Raw genomic sequence first — 19,237 nt, forward strand, 5'->3', positions numbered from 1 at the left:
ATTAGATTTGCGCATTATCCCTGACCATCTTTGTATCAAGTTTCATTGAAATGGCTAATATTAGTTTAATATGCATTTATTTCAATTAAAAACTAATTCCATTGTGTTCTTCAGACAGGTGTCAATGGTTAGGACTTGCAAGCGCTTTTTTGCTCCAGGTCGAGCAGTGTGAATTTTAGGTTTTAAGTAGAATTTACAAAAGAAAATGATTAAAATTCTCTATTTTCCATCAAACACATTGGATACGACCAGGACAAAAACCAGCTTCCATATTTGTGAAAACTTGTTGCATTACCAAGTTATAAGTAAAATAAAAAGTTTTAAGTCTATTGTGTTCCAGCCTGTAAGAATTTTACAGCAGGTGTGATCAGCATAGACTTGTGTTGCAAGGTAAATTCAATTGTTTCCTTACCTGTCAGTTTAACAAGAATATTACTGCAGCTGTGATCAGAGTAGAGATTGTGTTGTATGAAATAGTTTATTGAGGTCTACTGCTTATAAATACCCAGCATATTATTAACATCAATGAATTATTTTAAAACATCATACTTTTTTTCCTTAAAACATCACAGCAGTTGAATATCATCACACTCTTGCTACTTAAAATTTTTACAGGAATCTACAAGTGTTGGACAATGAGAATCTTGCAAACTGCATGCATATCATTAAAAATAAAACAGGAATCATGTAATCATGTAAATAAAAAAGATGGCGAACAAACAGAACAGGATTTAACTTGAGATAATAGGAATTGCAGTCAAAGAACTTAACAGTTTAGAATATTTAATATTTCAGTCAATTGGTTTTAAGTATAAATTAGACATGGTATTCCAGGATTTAAAGTTACCCCCATGAACATATCAAAGAAGCAGAATTCAAATTTAGATTTTGTAAAATTGTTTGCAACTTGAAATCAAAAACTTGATGGTGTAGCATATACAAAACAATCCATTCAAGCAGTGTGAACTTAATTTTTTGTAATCCATTTAACACTATTTGAAAGCTATCTTTATGTGTATGCATTTGGTAGCACACAGGTAATTTTAACTCAGTATTACATGGATTAATAAATAATGGTAACCCTACAAGATGATAGCTGTATTTGTGATGCAATTGTATTGCTGTCCCAGTAGTCTCTAGATAGTTCTATGTATATACACAGCTGCTATAGCATACTTATACTATTGGATTCCCAAGACTCTCTTGACGGCACCCACAATATTGTGAGATTGGGGTAAAGATGTTTGTTCTAATGTAGCAGCATATGGCATAGGTACATCAGCACCTGTGAGGCGAACAGCTGGTGAATCGAGGTAATCAAATGCATCACCTGAAAGACATGAAAACACTTGTCAGTTGTTTTATTGCATGTGCCAGGAAAGAATTGAATTTACCTACAAGACACATCAAATTAATTTGCCTTTAGTCACTGTACTTTTTATTTCCAAGTGATTGTCAGTCCAGCCGTCCACCTGTCAGCAATTACATTTTCATGTTCTACTTGAAAACTACCAGCTCAATTGCTTTGATACTTGGTTTGTAGGTATCTTTGGTGGACCTCTGTCAGATTTGCCATTTTGTGATATCTTCAATTTTCTATTTTTAACAAATATTTTTGCCATTTTTTGTTAAAAAAATTCTATTTTTAACTTCTTTATGAAAACTGTTAACTCAATTGCTTCTATAGTTGGTACACATGTTCCTTGTGTTGATCCCTATTAAATTAGATATCTTCAATTCTGTAGTTTTAGCAAATATATTTGTAATTTTGAGTATTTTGACTGTCAGGTCACTTGTTTTGAACGTCTCAGAACAAAAACAACATGCATATATTTAAAACATGGATTTTGGTCTTCTATTTCCAAAGTTAAATAGTTTTAGATCTCTAAGATTGATAAGTAATTTTGTATTTATAAACCATACTTACTTTCACTAAGGCATGCAAGTATTTCAGCTCCAACTCCTGATTGTGGCCAGCCTCCTTCAACAGAGATTAAATGGTGAGTCTTCTTCACAGATTCTTTTATAGTATCAAAATCCAATGGTCGAATGGAGCGCAAGTTAATAACCTGAAAGGAAAATAAGCTGGATTGTTAAATACATGTACCAAAATTATGACAGACATAACAAACATGAAGATTACAGACAAACAGTGGGCAAATCATTCTTGCATGTATGATATTTTACTGCTGTTTCAATATTTGATTAACAAATCAGGACCAGCTTTGTTTTGGTAGGACCTGGAGCTTGAAAAATTCATTAGTCCTTCTGAGCTGGAGCTTATTTAGGAGATTATTTAGGAGCTTATTTAGGAGATTATTTCCAGCATTGAACACTGAGCACAAGTTGATAATCAAAAATGCAAACTGGACACCCTGGTAAACACCGTTAAAATCCTATATTAATCTGAAAGATCACCCTGAGCGATGATTTGGGTAATGGGTTATATAATTTGGGAGATCACTGAAACGACACCTGGTTTTCACATCCATGACACAGGCCAACTTTCTTATACAATAGGCATTTGGTACTGTAAAAACTATATAATTCGCAGCATTAAAAAAAGTGCTTTTTTGACTACTCTATCGTCATTGACACTTCGCTTGAAGCTCATTAATATTCATGGTTTTTTAATTTGACCTTTGTACAGAATTAAATTCTGTGTAACTAAAGTTGACACTTTAAATTTATATTTATTTATTATACAAAGCTAATTTAACATAAGGAAATTCTTTCCTAAATTAAAACCCAGTGGTTCTTGACATATTAGTGGAACATCCATTCTTCCAACAAATAATTATATGAAATTTTTTTTTGTGCTCTGCTCACGGGAGCCAAAAATGTGCAAAACTATTCAACATTTTGGCAGTAAAACATTATACATGTATAAAACTCATTATGACACTTCAATATCAGATTTTTACCTTGCCCGTACCATCAAAGATGGAAGGGAAAGGTATATTAAGGGGAAAATTTTGTCCGGTGTTGTTGTCGACGTTAATAATTGTTATTGTGTGCATAATAACTTTACTAATTCTATTCCAAACTTCACCAAACTTGGCCACCTTATTCATCAGTATAAAGTCTTCCCTGAGTTTGAACAACAGATGTCCTGTATGAAAATATCATGCAAAAATCTGATAAAATATTTTGACTGTTTCTACTTGACTGATCACTTGTGATACACATCAAAGGTCTCTGATCTCAGTGGAAATATGCATTGTTGTATGAGTTCAATGAAGCAAATGATTTATCTTGTAATAATATCCTTGGTAATGTATCTCAGAATCCCATATTGGGTTTCAAAACCAACAGATGGAGAGAATGCACAGTCTGATACACATTTGCAAACCTACCAATAAAATCTTTACAGAAAACAAGATGTCAGAAAATCAATATAAGCACTCCTATGAACTGGGTGCTAAACTTTGATCAAGATCTGAAGCTAATAGAAAATCTGTTTAGTTCAAAGTTACCAAATCAAAAACAATACATAACAAGCCATGCATGGCACAGTCCCCGTTAGTTATCAAATTTAAGATATATAGTTTTGTTTATAGTAATATAGCTGGAATATAACCATGCCAGGAATATGATTTTTTAACATTAAAATGATTGACATTTGTATCTGATCGTCAAAAAAGTACTTGTCCATATTGAGAGATATTGCTCTGGAACAGTATTCAAAATCAGCCATTTTGAATACATGTATATATATAACATGATGTATAACGAATATATAAAATTTGAATATAATCAGTCAAAGCATTTAAGAGATATGGCTCTAGAAGCCCAATCATTAAAACAAAATGCCAGTCAGCCATTTTGAATCCAATCTGAAAAATAAAATGACGTGCATCAGGAACCTGTAATGTCTAATGTATGTACCAAGTTTGAACGAAATCCATCCATAAATGCCAGAAATGCTCGATATTTGATGATTTTTTAGCACAAAAATGACCACCATTTGGCCATTTTGAATAGGATCATCAAACCAATATATCTGTTAATCTATGACATGATGTATAATAAATATTTAAAATTTGAACATAATCAGTGAAAGCAAGTCAGACATATGGCATGAGAACCACATTCATTAAAACAAAATGGCCGCCAGTCGGCCATTTTGAGTCTTATCTGAAAAACAAAATTATTTGCATCAAGGTCCCATAATGTCTAATGTATATACCAAATTTGAACAAAATCCATCTGTAAACAGCCGAGAAATGCTTGATTTTGATGATTTTTTATCACAAAAATGGCCGCCATTCGGCCATCTTGAATCAGATCGTAAAACAAAATGATGTGCATCAAGGTCCTATAATGTCTAATGCATATACCAAGTTTGAACAAAATTCATCTGTAAACAGCTGAGAAATGCTTGTTTTTTATGATTTTTAGCACAAAAATGGCTGCCATTCGGCCATCTTGAATCAGATCGTGAAACAAATTGACGTGCATATGTATACTATCATGTATGATGTATGTGTGAAGTTTGATTGTGATTGGTCCAGGCATTTCAAAGATACAGGTCCGGACGCAGGTCCGGACGCACGCACAGACGCACGCACAGACGCACGCACGCACGTAGGTCAAAACATAAGTCCCCGTTTTCGGACTGCGTCCGAATGGGGACTAAAAAATACATTAAAAGAAAAACATTTGATCCACATTTTAAAAAGAAAATTGTTCTAAAATATATGTATTCTGTATTTGACAAACAGTTCATTCGACAAATGAAAACTCACAGGAATATGTTTCAGCTATTAGAACAGAATGATAGAGTTTTTATAATACTGGTTTAAAAATGCACTTCAAAGATTGCAGTGTTTGAAGATGTAGATTCTCAGGAGGCAACAGTACTGTTGATTTCTCCCTTCACTGGACACCAACTAACTATTTAAGTTGATTTGCATACAAAGCAGAGCTTGCAACATGATAGCTATTCATAAAGGGTGTTTTTTTTACTTTTCATATAATACAGTAGTCACACAATGAGGCAGTTCATATTTGTCTCAGTGAATCATTAATTTTTGACAGACACCTGTACAAAATACTTGGACAAAAGCCAGCTAAGATTTTCTGTTATCTTGCATGTTTTATGAATCTATTCACGTCTAAATGTGATGAGGCATTTGTTTTTATACTAAAATATCTGAATTACTTTGAATAAGGCACCAATGTTTTTGTAAGATATTTACATCTTTAATGGACATTCGGTAGACTGATTCCCCACTGTTGGTTCAACCCCAAAACTTGTTTGTATTCAAAATTTATTATGACAATGCATATTTATATTGAAACAAACTATGATAAAGGGAATTATATTATATAACAAAGGGCAAGGTCACCAGAGTTCAACTGTGTTCTTAAGGTAGAGATGCAGTTTATTCGGCTTGCTTTTTAATTGAGTAATTAGACAATGAAGATGGTATTATATATCCAACATGTTATATATTTTCTGAAAGCTTATTATACAAACTTTGTAAAACTTGTCTTTATTTTAAATATCCAGAATGCGTTTTTGATTTTGGGTCAAAAATATGCTTTTTTGGACAAAAGTGGTTTAAAAAAAATTAGCTTAAAAACTTCAAGTCCGTTTGTGGGTAAAATTACATCACTGGATACCTTGGTATACTACTAATTCAAATGCATCCACTCATCTCTCTAACGGCTTTCAAAGTCGCACAGCATGACCTCAAAGTTCACTCTTTTCTATTTTTGCATAATTTATATATCCATGTTAATTGCGGACTTGTTATTTTTGTTCCACTCGCCGTAATAAACTGTCCGGACGCATTTTGTAGGGGGAACACCTTGTCAATAATGTGTGAAATTTTCGAGGCAAATGGCCAAAGCGTCTATCAGCTATTTTAATTTAAAACCCAAGAATTCACCAAAAATAGAAGACGAGAAAAAGGCTAATTTGCATATTTGCGCGTTAAACCGGGAATTACTGCTTTGTCATACTTTGTCATACTTTCTAGACTATTGAAATTGAAAGTTAACGTATAGACATAGACATTTTATGTAAAATCGTTGGACCAGAACAACTGCTCTTGAATATATAAATCAGAAACACGTCATTCATACCAGTGTTTTGATGGGGTCGGTAAAAACACGTGTCAATGCCCAGTAAATATGACATCTCATGAATTATTAAACAGGAGGCGGTCCTAGGAAGGTGACCTTTTATCACGATCAAAACATCATGGCTTCTCTTCGATGTATTTTCAATAAAAAATCTACGAGTATTTCAGAGCCTATGGTTTACCGTGAAGAGTACAAAGTGGGATATTAAATTATTTATCCTCGATAATTGTTATGTAGTATTGAGAACCAACTCCAGGAAGCGAACGCACAATAATGACAAATCGCGTAATCCTAGAATCGAAACGCGAGGCACAGAAGTTTTGTTCAACGTTTCCAATCCCATTTTTCCCACTGCAACATATTTGTTATAAGAAATATTTGAATTCTGTTCGTTTTTTAAGGAGGCATTTTTTTATTTTTTTACGATTTTGGTAACCTTATTCAGGGATTTTCTAAGACAGTCGCAGACAATCAGCGCACGGATGTACGTACTAAACATGCTATTGTACTACCGGCGACGGTCGCCTGCAACGTAAAAGTTCAAAAATTTCGACCGGTTTTAAATAATTTGTGTTGGATTAAATAATTAGTGTTGGAAATCTGACATGTTTTAAGAGTGCAAAATTAAGGTGCATTTTCGAGCGGTCGAATTTTTCCGAATAGAAATCAGCAAATGAAAAAAATCGGAGTGCTAAACAGTGTGTTAGTTTTAAAAAAATGGAATCTCCGTCAAATTTACGTAAACTTCCCCATTTTTCACGGAAAAAGCAAAGGTCGTGGCCGAGTTGCAGGCTAAAAAACTCAAAAATCAAAACAAAATCATCAATCAGTAAGTATTATGACAAGGAAAACAAAACATCAGACGCGGAGAAGCGGTCAGTGCGTCAAAAGAGTTGTTAATGTATCAAGTTACCTCTCTCTGTGATTTATTTTTCATTGAAATTATTTGCTTGTTTTCAATTAATTTTAGCGTACCTCTGCAATTTATTTTAGCATTGTCAGTTGTTTGCTTCATTGAATTAAACGGAGTTCGTCCGGTTGCAAACAAAGCTGTCTCACACTACCTAGCAAAACTTGCGAATGATCGAAGTACAGGTACCCATTAGACAAAAGATACACGAAAGTTTGTATCTCCCCGACCCAGTGCAATATATCCGGTTAGAATCAAAGCTCACGTGTCCCTTATTTGAGGGACCAGATTCTGCCGTAAATTCGGGATGGGATTTAGAAAAAAATAAAATGGGACTTTTAGGGTGTATTTTGGCGTCATTTTCGGACATTTCAATCATTCCTGAATGATGCGTGAATTGAATGAACTATGACCCGTACAATCTCGATTTGCATATTGTCAATCAAAGGTCCTGTTATTTGGTTACTCATGCAAATTAGGCAATTGGACATAAACATTGCCACGTGCGAGTGTTTTTTATTTTTAACCAGAAAATAAACAGCAATTTTAACGGTGTTCCAATAAGAATTCATTGGTCAAATTTTCACAGAATGTTCTTTAGATAAAAATCTATATAAAAAACGAAAAAAACTATTTTTGATTGAAATTCACAAATAAACTGCATCTCTACCTTAAATAAGTAATTTTCATAATAATTTCAATAATTGTTCTGAACCGTTGATGAGTTTAATAAATCTGATATTATACGGTCACTAATTTGATATCCTGTTTATCCCATGCATCCATTATGCAGCTTCAGCAGGTTAAAAACTAACACCGAGATCGTAGTTTGTGAGCATATGTTCAAGATCATGGAGCACACTGGCTTTAGTTTATCCCATTGTGATTAAAAAATTAAGACTTTTTTTGAAGTACCGGGGTAATCATTATATTCACGATTTAGAGGTTTGCATTAACAAAATTACTAATTTTGAAATGCAATCAAACCATGGCTGGTTTGGAATGGAGGATGAATCGCCACAAGACAAAACAAATTTATGCGCATAAAGAGTTGAAGTTGGGAGAATTTGATATGAGGTATATAAGCTGACATCTAAAACTACTAGAACTATTCAAATTAATAAAGCCACTTGTTTTCCAAAATAAGAGTTCAATCTGCTTGCACGGACCAATCAGATCGATGGGATGTTTTATTACATAGTGTGGAGATATTTTTATACTTATTTAACTATAATTTTATTTGGGTTCATGTCAGGAGACATGAGTGGTTACTGCCAGAGTTTTGTATAAGTCAGCCTTTTTTGCAGGGGGGATTGGCACAAAGAGGGCGGCATCCAATCTGAATGGAACGTTTCGAAGTCAGTCGTCCATAGCCCATCGTCAAAGCAACAACGTCCCTTTTATGAACATATGGTATAATTTCAGCAATTTCTTTACAGAATAATCCTCAACAAAACTAAGAAAAATTTCATAGAAAAATGCAGCCAGTTTGATGCCACAATATCTTGCTGGAGCCTGAGTTTTACGTGTGATTTTATTGCGCTTAAAATTGTTCGATTTCAAACTGCACATACAGGCACACTGTGGTTTCTCAAAATGCATTTTAATTAGGTAACTTGTCACTGACAAAAGTCACTGAAAACATTTTGAGCAATAGTACTAGTGAACAAGCCATGCATGGCACAGTCCCCATTAGTATCGAATTTAAGATATATAGTTTTGTTTTATAGTAATATAGCTGGAATATAAACATGTCAGGAATATGATTATGATGATTGTCTAACATTAAAATGATCGACATTTGTATCTGATCGTCAAACAAGTATCGTCAAAACATTGTCCACATTGAGAGATATTGCTCTGGAGCAGCATTAATTAAAACAAAATCAGCCATTTTAAATATATGTATATATCTATAACATGATGTATAATGAATATATAAAATTTGAACATAATCAGTCAAAGCATGTGAGAGATATAATAGCTCTAGAAGCCCATCCATTAAAACAAAATGGGCACCAGTCATCCATTTTGAATCTGAAAAATATAATGATGTGCATCAGGAACTCGTAATGTCTAATATATGTTATAAGTTTGAACGAAATCCATCCATAAATACTAGAAATGCTTGATATTTGATGATTTTTTAGCACAAAAAAGGCAACCATTCGACCATTTTTAATAGGATCGTCAAACTAAAATATCTGTATATCTATGACATGATGTATAATGAATATTTGAAATTTGAACATAACCAGTCAAAGCAAGTCAGAGATATGAGATAACGATAAAATCAGTCAATTTATAACTATCATGTATGCTATCAGAAAGCATTTTGACACAATATTACTGAAAAGATGAGTTTTTCATTGCTCATGAATACTAATTTATGCAAATGAGACAATTATTTCATGCAACCCCCCCCCCCCCCCAATGCTTTTTTAGATGGCCCTATTTTATTGTGAGAGTTAACTGAAATTAGGGAGTGCTAGGCCCCCAGATGACCGATTGTATTGAGGGAACTATAATTATTCGAACTACAGTTAGCCAATTAAATTAAGTTTTACCCTATGTTCAACATTGGATATTGGTACGGTAAGTATGACTGAAATCGTTTAATAAATCTAATGATGTAGGATGACCCATGGGATATGTATTTAATGGTAAATCATTCAGAGAGTGATTAAATACACATATAATTTGTGATAAAATTATACACTTACCTCACAGGAAATGCCATCTTCATTCAATTCTTTGGCTACATCTAAACATATTCCGACATGTTTACTATGTGAAACCAATGTAATGTTGCTACCTTCTCTTTCCACCTTGGCTTTACCAATAGGAATCAAGAAGTCCGGTGACAAAATCCCATCAGACACTTCGAAAGAATGACCGTACATAAGCTCATTTTCAAGAACAACCACTGTTGGGAAAGGTAATGTAAGCATGTCCATTATCAAAAAGGTTTCAACTAAAATTTTGCACAACTAAATGCACATTGACATAAAACAATCAACTTTGCAAGATTACAGACATATTTAAGCACATAAAATGTATGAATATTGGAATTATTCTTACATTCTACATGTACATTGAAAGGAATGATGTAGTGCTTGCTATATATATATATACATGTATATATATAGTTACACCAAATAGTGGCCAAAAGAGATTTAATGTTTTTGGAATTAATGAGTATGATTCAACTGGTTGTTCCATGCCAATTAATAGTCACACTTCAGGAGCTCTGTTTCTGCATCCACAATATCAAATATCTTTATATTATTTATGGTGCAAGCTGCTTGACTGGCTCCCTCAAGACATAGGGAAGCTACATTGACTGCTGCAGTTGCAAGTTGCTGTGATAGAGCAATGAAAATGTATGTAGTTTACCTGGATTTGGATCTCTAATAGCAGATTTTAATAACCCTCTAGCATCTTCAGCGGAATATGGACTGACCACTTTCAAACCAGGACAGTGACTATACCATGCAGCAAAACACTGTGAATGCTGTGCTGCAACACCAGCAGCCGCTCCATTTGGACCTCGAAATACTATGGGAACTTGAACCTGTAAACAGAGAGATATTCACTATGTAGTACAATCTCAAGAAGTGCATGGAATATGAAACTTTTAATACTTTATTTTGAATTGATATTACAAAGCTGGTCATGCTATCAAAGTAGTATTGTCAGCAATATGTTGGACATAAGTATTAGGTGTACTATAATAAAAACAGCTACATTTTCCGCAAGATATCTGCATCAGGAATTTTTCGCCAATAGCCGAACATCACTGAGCATTTCTGTGGATTAGGTTGTGATTGAAATTTCAGTATCTTAGGGTGTCATCAAGACATTTAATTGCACAAAGGTTCATTGTTTGACAATCAAAGATGGGATTATATTACAAAATCAATATTCGATGTGAAACATTTTCCCTGTGTTTCCTCTGGGTCTATGAAAAAAATTCTGAAAAGTCAGAATGTGGTACAAAAAAGTTTCTGAAAAGTGTAAACAAATTCTGAAAAGTCAGAATTGGGTTCCAACAAATTTCTTACTGAAATTGTCACACAACCAAACCATTCACAATGACAATATATTCCTGCAGATAATCAGATTTATTAATAAATCTTTGACATACAATAATCTGGTATTATTTACCAAACATGTTTGACCTTCTATTCATCTATACAGTCATCAGAATCAACAAAACAGTCAATTTCTCGGTCTAATTTTGTCAGCTGTTTAACACTGTCAATCAGTTTTAGCATGCAATCATTTATGTTTTTCACAATACTTGCTGGCTGAATAGACTAAGAAGTGTCTATTATTCTTCTTTGTTTCATAGAACACCATATTTGAAATGCCCTCCTAAAATTGAAGGACAGCATTTCTTTCAGAGGTGGTGTGCCCAAGGCAATAGACATCAAAGCACTCACTGAAGAAACTTTTAATCTAGCTCTCCCCTTGGTTTTGATTAAATTGTATCTAGAAAAGCCACGCTCACAGTCTGCAGTATTAACAGGTATTATAAGAGAAATTGTGACCAATTTAGCAATATTTGGATAATGAGTAGGTAAGCAAGCTTGTGGTCCCAGTAAAGATCCCCAAGTATCTTGAATATTACATTGCATATAATTATTTCTCAAGATTTCCTTCACCACTGGCCACTCATCTTTTAGCTTATCAGAATCAATAACATACCATCATTTGTGGTTTTGGGTGTCCCATAAAAACTACACAAAGTTTCAATTTCATCAAAACCATATTCTGGAGATGTTGCTTTAGGTAAATGAGATGGGATAAATATATGAAAAGCCTTGACAAAATTAGATTCAGGAAATCTTGTTTCTAAATTGTCAACAAGCTTGTCTAAAAATTCTGATTTGCAAGAAACAAACCACTTTCTTAAGTTGGAATTATCTTTGATGGTAATCATGGCTTCATCACTTGAAGATTTACTTGTAACAAACTAATATCATCTGTAAGATTGGCAGCTGCTACTTTCATGTATAATTCACTGGGAGTTTCTGGGACTGAACTAAGAAATGATTTCAGTCTGCGCCCTGGGTCATCCTTCACATTTTTAAGTACATTGACAACAGCTTTGATATGCCCATCAACAGATGATAAATCTAGGTAAGTTTTCTGAAAAACACAACTCAACTGCCCAAGATAATACAATACATCTGCCATAAGATGCAATATGGCCAAAAAATCAAAAGTAGCCATTTCATTGAGCATTCCTCCAGCTGTACTATCTCCACTTTCAGCATCACTTTGCAGGCAGTAGAACATGGCTTTAAGATTGATAAGTACTGATAACTATTTTACTAGCTAATACATATCACAGATAAATTGTCATAGTTGTATCCATAGAAACATCAGACATGTCATCTATCAATATGGCAAAATATCCTGCACTATCTGATTCAGATATAATTTGTTCATCAATGACTAATTTCATACTATTCTGAAAGTCATGAATGGAGTCCGAATGTTCATATGAAGTGTGTGCATCTACATTAAGTTCCTGTAGAGTATCACATCCTTGCATGATTAGTAACAAGTTCAAGTCCTTGAATGATGAGTTAGCATGATTTTTTTTGGCCATATAATAAACATTTTTCATCGCTGATTGTATGGTTTCTTCTTCTTTTCGGTATAAATTTGTTATGGTTGCCTGAAACCTTGGAGCAGAAGTCATCCTTGCATCTCTTACTGCTTGGTGTTGTTTGGTATCAGAATGTTTTCTGCAATCATCTTTTACCATGTATGGACACCCTGGATTAGTAAAAGCATTTACTTTTCCAGCTTCTTTGCACCAAACACAAACCATCACTTTTTTTGTAGCATCGTAAGTTAACCACTGGTATGTCATCTAAAAAGAACAAGGAATAACAAAAGTCAATGGATAGTCTAAAAAACACTATTTTACCAAAGTAAACATTAATTATACAGCAACAAACCCTACTAATAATTAGTTTTAACACATGCAAACACTAAATTTAATACAATAATTATATTATACCTGACACTTTCAGCGCAAAGTACAGCAAGACCACATCAATGAATCACATTTTCCTTAGTACTTGTCGCTGAAACATAAATAGTTGATTAACAGTTAAAAACTGCAAAACAACTAACATAAAAAAAAGAAAAATTTTAACAAATATATTGCACAAGTCAAAAAGCAAATTGATTTGTTAAATACGTAATTTGCTTATAAATTAACACCGTAAGCTAACGTAAACTCGCTTTCAAGATTTAAATTTTAAATCGGTATGGGGACAAACAATTTGGTACTTACCTCCCACTCTGGGTGATATTTGAATTTTCGTTGTCGCTTGCTATCTTTCTCTTTTGGAATATTGTTTTGAGTTGCGCTTATTTCACTAGAGGCCAATTCACCATCACTGCACAACTTGGCGCCATCTTGTAGCACAGACGCCGTGTCTTGTAGTACTTCGAAACGATCGTGTAAATTACCTTCGGAATCTAAATCTTTTGGTACTGCTTTTTTGTCCCCAGTTTTGCCTGGTGAAAGGAAATTACGGATGTCGTATCCAAACTTTCCATCCTGTTCAGCTTTTCGTTTCGCCATCGCGGAATTCAAATGAGACAAACACAAACACACTATACCCAACGCTGCCAACCATTGGGTATGTCACGTGAATTTGTTGTACACGACACGCCTGCTACGAAAGGACCTTAGTACATTTGACCCCATTTATTACGTGCTGCAAACATACTGACTGATTTGTTCATACTCGTATCTGCGGCTCGTATTCAGCGATCATTTTACAATAAAAAAAAAGATTTGCCCAGATTTTGAAAAGAACAAAATTACCTATAAACAAGTCTCAATCAGTGAAATCATAAAAAGTACGAAGGTATTGATAAATAATTTCATCGATTTTGACAGCCAAATATGTTCGTAAAATACACGATAAATATATTAAATATTTTCGTATTTTCTTCTATTTTTTCTGAAAGTACGAAAAAAACGAGCGACAGCGGAAACACAGTTTCCATAAATAGTCCGTGATGTACACTTGACTCTTGTATAACCATGAAGTCCATCCTGTTTGAATTTATAGGACTATTTTACTGATCTTACCACTACAAACATTACAAAGCAGAATTCTAACAGCTACATGTATGCATGACAAAATTTATTGTAGTGAAGACAATAAATAACTTGTCAGTATAATTCTTGAATGCTGTAACATTCAAATTCAATTTGGGGGAAACAAGAACATCATCAGAGATGGCATATCCCCTAGCATTGTTTTATAAATCAAGTTTGTTCCAGTGGCGCATCAAGAAGACACACCAGTTGGAGCGTGGATTATGACAGCCACTGCTGGCTGGTATAATGGGGCAAGTGGATGGTTGTTGAAACCATTATGTATTCTGTGTACAGACTGAAGTGCAAGATATTGAATACCATCTTTGATGTAGCAAAACAAGCAGAAAATGAGTGCACATACATGAAATGATGCAGAGAAATGAGATTTAACCACACTGATGTACCGTATAATACCTCATATAAGCGCCAACCTGGATTAGGCGCCAGTACAATAGAAAAAGTGATAATTTTCACACCAATTAGGCGCCAGTGAAAGTTGAATGTCTCTGTGAATGTCAACTGGCGGACGTAAGTTGGAATAGCATTGAGTTTCTGGAGTGCATGTGTGGCAGGGTGACGCATTAAAAGCAACTTGCCAAGGCAACAATGAATTGTCCTTCTCGCTTGATGCGTGATTTAATTAATTATTCTGCGCCTCTAATTGTTGACTATTACTCAGTAGTGATTATATTTACGTATAAAAAAAAAAATTGTTGAATTGTTATGAAGTGCAAATAAATTTAAACTTAGTTTCATCATAAGCAAATGATTCAGTTCGCTCGATGCTTGAGAATATCCGCCATGTTTTGATCTGGGACAGAGTTCTTTGACCTGATAGGTCAAATCGCTAATTAACCAATCAAAATGGTGGATGATGCCAATTCATTTAAATATGTTAATGTTATTGAACACAACACAGAAGAGATTTGCCGATATTGTAGTACAATCTTTTGGCTTGGAATTAGATGGGAAAAAGGCATGATTTTTTTTAAAAACAAAAAATTAGTTGTTTTCAAAAGATAAACTGAGCATTAGAAGAATAATTTAACATTGTTTATAGTGATAACAGCTCATTGTCGGAACATAGCTTACTCATTCACACTAGTCATGATAAAAATCATACTCTTGAATAGGCGTCAATGACTACGGTAAAATTTAAATCAGACTATTTTAGGCGTCCGGAATGATTTAAGGTAGCGAGACTATTATTTGTGTTGAAAATCACGATTTCCACATTTATTTATTAATTGATGAAATGCACTATAAACTTTCATGTGATAAAGTCAACACAGCATAGAATGTCATGTAAGTTGGTTAAAATGTAGATTTTCTGAAGGGAAGCAAGGCAGCCTCAGTAGTGTTTTCCAAAATCAATAACACAGGTTTAATCTGTGTGTCTATAAGTTTCAAAGATAAACTCAAGACAAAGCAATGTTAGGATGAGTTATCAGTAGCTATCTGACACACAATGAGTGTTTCCTAACATTTGAGTGGTTTGTCTCCGCCCCTGTTTGTTTCACAGATTAGTCATTTGCATATCAATGTGTCAGACACAAGGTCACACAGCCACTGAAAAAAAAATCATTGATTTTGGTGTTTTCATCTGCCGATTTTATCCAATTATAGCTATCCCATTCTTTTATTTTTTTGGTTTCCAATAGCCTTACACATTTGGATGTCCTTACACATGTTAAAGCAGACCTTGATGGGAAAACAAATTGATTGTGCCGATAAACAAGCTTGAAAATCTTTGCTGTTACTTCATGGACGTTTTCTAGGAGTTTTTCAAAATACAAGGTCTTTAACAAAAAATAACGTATACTTATTGTCGTCGGATTAACACCAAATTTTCACAGCTTTAAGATGACAGTGAGAAGAACTTGAATGTGTCCAGACAAACTATTTCATCGATTATTTACCAACGAGTTGTGGTTTGAGTTGGGAGCAATGCGACTAAAACAGTAATTGAAATTCAGCACACTATTTTTTAAAACGCGTTGCTTGAATAAAAATGACCAGACACATTCAATTTACCAGACTATTGAACAACTAGGAAAAGTGAAAAAAATAATTCTTATCGCCAGCATAAATGCGTAATTATTTTTTTTTACAGAAAAAGTAATTTTTCACCTTTGATTAAGTAACGGGTCATAGAATGCAGATACGGGCATGGCAAACACACCTTTGAGAAGCTTGAAGTCTGGCGATTCTAAAAATATATACTTTCCTGGGTCTATTTGTAGTCATTTGGTCACAATTAGAAGATGAAAACAAGTAAGCATATAATAGTCCCGCTACCTTAATTGTCTGAAAAATGGCGCCAAAATATTAAAAAAAAAACTTAAAAACTGCCAAAAAAACATGATTTCTTAGTCTCATTCTATTTTAAAAACCAAACTGCAGTTTATAAGCCAAAATGTGACCTCAAATTAGCGCCAGACAGTAATGAAAATGCATCAATGTGGTGCCTATATGAGGTATTATACAGCAATACAGAATACCACCAGTTCTCTCTTTTCATCAGAGATTCATAAAATAGTCCCATTTATAATCTGCACTTTCCTTCCTAAGTTTTGGACAAAAATAGCTTAAATTTTTTTGAGTAAAAACTGAAAGTTAACTCAAATTTTGTTTGTTGGCTCCAAAATTAGGGTATAATATATAAGAATAAAGTGCAGAAAGATTTGGGGCAAGAAAGTCTGGCCGTGAAAAGGTTAATGTAATAATAACAGTTTGCCACTTACTTGTCCAGCAGACATGTACAATGTTTTAGCTGCTGAATTAATGACTTGATCTATAGCTTGCATTGAAAAATTAAATGTCATAAATTCACACACAGGTCTCAAACCAGCCTGAAAAAAATATAAAAATCTGTAAAAATATATCTGAGAAATAGAAATCTTGTAGCGAAGTTGGCCATTTTGTACAAAATCATAAAAGAAAATGACAACATCAGTAACCCAAAATGAATGATGTCAATACTAAGTTTGAATGGAGCTTTTTGGACCCAAAATGGTCACCAGTCAATAAAGTATCAATGAATTGAAAAAAACTAATTAACATGTATACCATTAAACATGAATGCATACCATTAAAGGCTGTCTTTGTAACAACTTTGAACGAAATCGGTCAGGGCAAGTCAGAAAAATGTTGTCAGACAGAACTCAAAACACTATTCCGGTTCTGAACTACATGATGTATATACACGTAATAACAGGAATTCATAACTTACCATTGCTGCTCCAACAGCAATACCTGCAAATCCCATTTCTGTAATTGGCGTGTCTATAATTCGTTTGTCTCCCCATTTTCTCCACAGTCCTCTGCTAATTTTGTATGCGCCATCATACATAGCAACCTCTTCACCTAAGAGGAAAACCCTTTCATCCCTGTCTATTTCTTCATCAAGAGCCGAGTTAAGAGCATCACGCACAGTCTAGTGACAAAAATATATTATGTATCAAAAGCACATTGTATTTATAATATAAGCAAGGTTTTTTTTTGTCTGAGTTGAATTAGAAACAGACACTGACAAACATGCCACAGTTTTAGGTTACTGTAGTCAGGGAAGGGGGATGCATGACATGATTGGTTGAAATCATCTCATTCGCATAAATTAATACATGTATTTGTGAGCAATGAAAAACTCGTCTTTTCTGTAAAATTGTGCCAAAATGCATTCCGATAGCATACATGATACTTCTAAATTGACTGATTCTATCAATACGAGCTGAAAGAATAATCGGAAAACTAATGTAAAGGTGTTTTTTTGAGAGACTATTTTGATCACACTCCAGAAAACTGTTGAAAGTAACCATAGGTTTTTTCTTTACCCTGATCATAGCAAGTTATGAAATTCATGGAGAATGCAGAGGCACGTTTATACTTCACTCTTGGTACTACATGTATTGCTCAAAATGTTTTCAGTGACTTTTGTCAGTGACAAGTTACCTAATTAGTATGCATTTCAAGAAACCATAGTGTGTGTGCATGCGCAGTTTGAAATAGAACAATTTTGAACTTAATAAAATCATGCGTAGAACTCCAATTTTGTTTATGTTTGAGCTTGAAAGATAGTGGTGGTCAGGTCAGTGCGTGTTCAAATTTCAAACAAACGATGTGTATTTTACATGTATGTGTATAAATCTTTCTGGTCAGTTGATGAGCATTTAGGACGATGTACACTGGACAAAGGAATGACTTCAAGTTCATGGTGTTATATTGCTGAACATCGCCTTTAAGATATTTGATATATTGTTTGGGAGCATATTTGTGACCTGTTTCTGGGGAAAAAAATTCTGTTGCAACTAGTGACAGGTCTAAATGCACACTAACTCAATGGACTACCGGTAATGTTGTGTACATGAAGAAATCACGTTTACAGGGCATGTCACTTGTCTTAATCTCGAACTTTACATTGTCTATAATATGTAAATATGCCCATTCACACAGTGCGTTGATGCTTTATAGCGTTCCATTCTTTCTGTTTAACAGTTTATAATTTACTGAAAGTGGAACAGAGAGAAACTGGTTGTCACTTGAAGGTTGAATAACCTCACGGCGGTCTTGTAGTAGTACACTCACCATTTGCGCAGATACAGGTACAGAAAGGCTGAAGTTTCGGCCGAACACGGCTTTTGAAAAAACCTGCGAAATGTAAAACAATAGAAAACATGTACTGCATGACTGAAACGGCAATCAACTCAAAATACGTTCCACGAGAACAATTTCATACTCTTGATATTTACATTGCGAGAAAGCTGTACAGTTCTGATCGCCGCCATCATTGTTTCGAGTGACCTTACCGATGACCTCTATTTCCCAGAGTTCTCCTCAACCTGCACGCAAGGGTGTTTGGGTAAAATGCGCATGTATACTATAAATTTAAATTTGTGTTTAATAATCGAACAACTACGAGACAACTCAAAAATAAATGTATTGTATTCGTTTGTTTACTGTAAATAAAAAATTGTTTGTATTAAATTGCTCGTTTCCCGTTAATCGCCTATCCTTATAGTTATAATATTTTTAAAATGGTAGTGGGTAATCGTAGTATTTGGTATTATATTTTATCACTATAATCTGTTTTATTATAC

General features: G+C 34.0%; 1 protein-coding gene and 1 long non-coding RNA gene across 2 annotated transcripts; both read right to left on the reverse strand.

The window, feature by feature from the left end:
* Window positions 1–463: 463 nt before the first annotated feature.
* On the reverse strand, window positions 464–18,936 carry Pdhb (pyruvate dehydrogenase (lipoamide) beta). The gene is made up of 8 exons (NM_001184820.1): window positions 18,890–18,936; window positions 18,726–18,788; window positions 17,374–17,577; window positions 16,886–16,993; window positions 10,400–10,577; window positions 9,727–9,929; window positions 1,928–2,069; window positions 464–1,330 (listed from the first exon to the last, which is right to left on the reverse strand). The coding sequence occupies exons 1-8, from the start codon at window positions 18,926–18,928 to the stop codon at window positions 1,182–1,184; spliced, it is 1,086 nt and encodes a 361-aa protein (NP_001171749.1). The 5' UTR covers window positions 18,929–18,936; the 3' UTR covers window positions 464–1,181.
* Window positions 12,656–13,109, reverse strand: LOC146748023 (uncharacterized). Its single transcript, XR_014928918.1, has 2 exons — window positions 13,041–13,109; window positions 12,656–12,890 (listed from the first exon to the last, which is right to left on the reverse strand). It is a non-coding gene; the product is annotated as an uncharacterized LOC146748023 (long non-coding RNA).
* Window positions 18,937–19,237: the final 301 nt, after the last annotated feature.

This window comes from Saccoglossus kowalevskii, chromosome 3 (genome assembly GCF_978046115.1).
Source record: "Saccoglossus kowalevskii chromosome 3, keSacKowa6.1, whole genome shotgun sequence".
Taxonomy (NCBI): domain Eukaryota; kingdom Metazoa; phylum Hemichordata; class Enteropneusta; family Harrimaniidae; genus Saccoglossus; species Saccoglossus kowalevskii.